The sequence below is a fragment of the Octodon degus genome, unplaced genomic scaffold (assembly GCF_000260255.1).
Source record: "Octodon degus isolate 3935 unplaced genomic scaffold, OctDeg1.0 scaffold00010, whole genome shotgun sequence".
Lineage (NCBI taxonomy): Eukaryota > Metazoa > Chordata > Mammalia > Rodentia > Octodontidae > Octodon > Octodon degus.
The window spans coordinates 9,032,106-9,035,846 of record NW_004524586.1 but is presented as its reverse complement, the minus strand read 5'-3'; the positions used below and the strand labels follow the sequence as shown (position 1 = coordinate 9,035,846).

At 52.8% G+C, this 3,741-nt stretch overlaps 1 protein-coding gene across 1 annotated transcript in view; it reads right to left on the bottom strand.

Moving 5' to 3' along the window:
* Echs1 (enoyl-CoA hydratase, short chain 1) overlaps positions 1-3,741 on the bottom strand; it is a 10,652-nt gene extending 6,911 nt beyond the window's left edge. Inside the window, exons 1-4 of the mRNA XM_023709043.1 lie at positions 3,574-3,741; positions 2,131-2,328; positions 1,628-1,755; positions 447-580 (exon numbers count right to left, since the gene is read on the bottom strand). Coding sequence (XP_023564811.1) covers positions 447-580; positions 1,628-1,755; positions 2,131-2,328; positions 3,574-3,661 — 548 coding nt within the window. The 5' untranslated portion in view covers positions 3,662-3,741. The remainder of the gene's footprint in view (positions 1-446; positions 581-1,627; positions 1,756-2,130; positions 2,329-3,573) is intronic.

Below are 3,741 nucleotides of genomic sequence, written 5' to 3'. Positions count from 1 at the left end.
TACGAGACCCAACAAATCCATAGCATTGCTCCTTCCCCAGTCCTCAGGCTCCCTCCCAGGAGGTCCTAACCCCAGTGATGTGGAGTGGACGGGGCTAAAGTGATGTGAGGCAGAGGTCTTGGAGCTAATCCAAGGTCATTGTTTTTTGTCCTAAACTGCTGACCTACAGGGATCTGCCATAAGCACAGGTCAACAGCAGGAAAGAGCCACTGTAGTTGTAAACTAACGTTATCACCATGTGACATCACACATGGGATCCAGCTGCAAACACGAGTCCAACATGGCCTGCTGCCCCCAGGTTCTTGCTTGATCTGAGCTCTATCACATCCACTGTCCCATGTGCCTGTTTACAGAGGGAGCACTGGCCAGACACAAGGGGACACCTCCAGGCCTCTGGTCAACTGCAGGCGATGGGTCCTGAGGCACAGGCTGGTCTTCAGAATCACCTGCAGAGTGCACACCCAGGTGCCATGTCCTTACCTGGAATGGTCCCCAGCAGGATTTCTGGCTGTCCGAATTGGGCTTTCTCACCAGCGTAGATGATGTCGCACATCATGGCAAGTTCACAACCCCCACCAAGCTGTAAAACAATGTTGAGCAGCAAACAAACTTTACTAGAGAAGCCTACTCAGAACAACTGCTGTCTGCTTATTGGATTTTTCCAGTAAAGTTAATCAGAGTTGGGGCACAAATTAATCTAGAGGCACATACTTAGGTAAGTGCTGGAACGCATGAATTATATATGATTGCTTCTGTTCACCAGGGGCAACAGACTTTTCTGCAAGAGGCCAGACACTAAACAAGTTGGCTTTGCAGGAACGCCAAGCTCTGCTGTATTGCTCAACAACAGCCACAGGGGATGTGGACCTGAATGGGTGTGGCTGACCTCTGGCTCACATGCGTGGGGCTTCATTAAATAACTGCCACATGCGCCAGGCATGGAAGCGCATGCCCATAACCCCAGCACTTTGGGAGGTTAGGCATGGTCTTGGCCATTTAGTAAAATCCTGTCTCAAAAAACATAAAAGGCTGGAGCTCAGGGAAAAGGCCCTGGGTTCAATCTGCAGTATCATAAAACAATAACAATAATAACAGTAACACCACCACCACCACCACCACCACAAAAAGTCTTTTTGGTTAAAAAAAAAAACCCTGGTGGCTAGGGATATAGCTCAGTGGCACAGTGCCTGCCTGGCAAGCTCAAGGTCCTGAGTTTGATTCTCAGGTCTAAAACAACAACAAAACCAAGACCATGTGGAACAACAGCATAACTTTTCCACAGGCCAAACCAGTCCTGACATTTCCAAATAGTCCAATTATGCAAGGACGGTGAACTCTCCAGCAGGATATGCTATGTTTGCAGAGTAGTCAGGGAACATTAAATCAATATAGAAATATCCATTAACCCATCTGGGGAGAACTAGCAGCTCAGCACCAAACAAAGATGCTGTCAAAGTTTCTTTCTTCTTACTTGGCAGAGAGGGGACCACTGGCCTGGGAAGCACACTTGACACCTTGCCAGTAAAAAAGATCTCTCTCTGTACACTTCATTCACATGAGTCCAATTCCCTCAAACATCTCCCGTGCCTCAGCCCTGCAGACAGGGACCCCTGAAGTTGACACTCACAGCGTAGCCATTGACAGCAGCGATGACTGGCTTCTTGACCTGGGTCAGCTGGTCCCAGTGACTCAGGAACTTGTGGGAGTAACAGTCCTGCATTGTCTGGTTCTGCATTTCCTTGATATCAGCTCCAGCTGGGAACGGACACGAGATTCCAGGTACCAGACAGCACACAGATCCCACAGCCCTAATCCATAGGCAGAGCTAACTTAGGGACCATGCGCCACAGGCAAGCCCTCCACAAGGCCAGTAACACACTGGAATACCTGTTATGGCAAGATAATGTAGAGGGCCGAGGTACAGGTAACAGGTGCCAAAGAAGGCCCAGCTTATTTATGTCAGCCACGTAGCCTGACCAGCATGGACTAGATTCCCTTGGAACATGTTCATCACTTTACACATGATTAAATCCCAAGTCCCACATCATCGTGGAGGGGCTGGTCAGCCTTGCTGCCTCTCCCAGGCAATGCTATCCCTCCCACACCTGCCACCACTGCTGCCCAGCACACCTGCGAATGCCTTATCCCCTCCGGTAAGCACGATAGCACCCACGGCTGGGTCCGCTTCAAAGGCCTCCAGGGCCTGGTTGAGCTCTGTGATCAGGCCACTACAGAGTGCATTGAGTGCCTTCGGGCGGTTCAACTGGATCAGCCCCACATTGCTATTCTTCCCCTTTTTTTCTGTGATGATGTACTCAAAGTTGGCACCTAAAGGAAGTGGGCAAAAAGGGGTTGCCATCAGCAGGTGTCACACACACAAACGCAGACCCTACGAGGTCCAGTGAGGGGCCAGGACCAGTCCTCACCACTTCTGCCTACAACTCTCTTCACAACCACTCTCTGCATGAAAGCTTAAGTTACAGGAGAACCCAGCACAGAACACAGCCACTCTCCTTCCCACTTGCCTTGGTCAGTTATTCTCAGAACCCAGCACTAAGGACAGGGAAAGGCCTTCTGCAACAAACGCCCTTGAAGAGTAGGACTAAGTTCTCGGCTATGCTGGGTGGGCAGCACGGTGGGAGGAAGGCAAAGAGAAAGGACCACTTTGTTCTTGGTGACCACTGTGACCCAGAGGGGCCACAGCTCAGGCCGGGGGGTGAGCGTAACAAAGTGAGTGTGTTGGGTGGTTAGTTTGCTTTGCAGGAGTACCGACACTGTAGTGTCAGCCTCCTGGCTTGCAGGTGAGCAACTGAAACATCACATGTGAAGTGTTGAACAGCAGGATGCCTGCCCCTACTGGAGCTGGAAAATGACCGCCACTTCCAAGTAGGGTGCAGGAGTGGGCAGTCCAGGACAGAGGGTGAAGCCAATATTAACAGGTAGTTAAGAAGAGGAGCCCCAGTCCTGGAATACGGCCACGAATTCCTTGAAATACTCGAGTGGAGAATAGCACGAGGGAGCCCAGGTTAAGGTAAGCCAAGAGGTGTGGACAAGCCCATTGGCAGTGGAAGGAAGGCAGCATAGGTTCGGAAATTTCTGACTGGAGAATCTGAAGGTCAGGCTTCGGAGAAGCCGCGGACAGAGGGTAAAACCGGACAGGAGGCAGTAGAGACAAGAGGAGCCCAACTTTCCAGTTCCCAGGCTGACTTGCAACGCAGGAACTACATGTTTTCTTAAAGCTACCTATTAAACACTGGTGGAATTTCACAACCAACATCCACGTGCCCTGCTGGCCCGAGGTCTTGGCGCTGTTAGTGACCTAGCAGGGCGCTCTCTTGGGCAGAGCCTTCCGCAGGCGCCAGGGACAGGAGGGGGCTGGGTCAGGTATTAAGAGTGGGGTGGGCTGGGGCTAGAAGGTGCAGGGGCTTGAAGTCAGAGGGTCCGCGGTCAGGGGGTGAGGGTCTCCAGGATCACGTGGGGGGTGCAGACCGGGATCTGGGGTCAGGCGGTGGGGTGCGGGCCAGACAGGGCAGGTGGGGCGGTGATGGACCTCGGGTGAGGGCCTACACTCACCCGACGCGAACGGCCGCGGGGCGGGGAAGTGGGACAGAGACCGTAGTGGGCGCCGGACGCTGGTCAACAGGGCGCGAAGGGCTGCCATGGCCCCAGAGAAGACTAGCTGGACTCAGAGCCGTGCAGCAGATTCGTGTCGCCAGACCAGTCCGGAAGCGGATGGGGCGG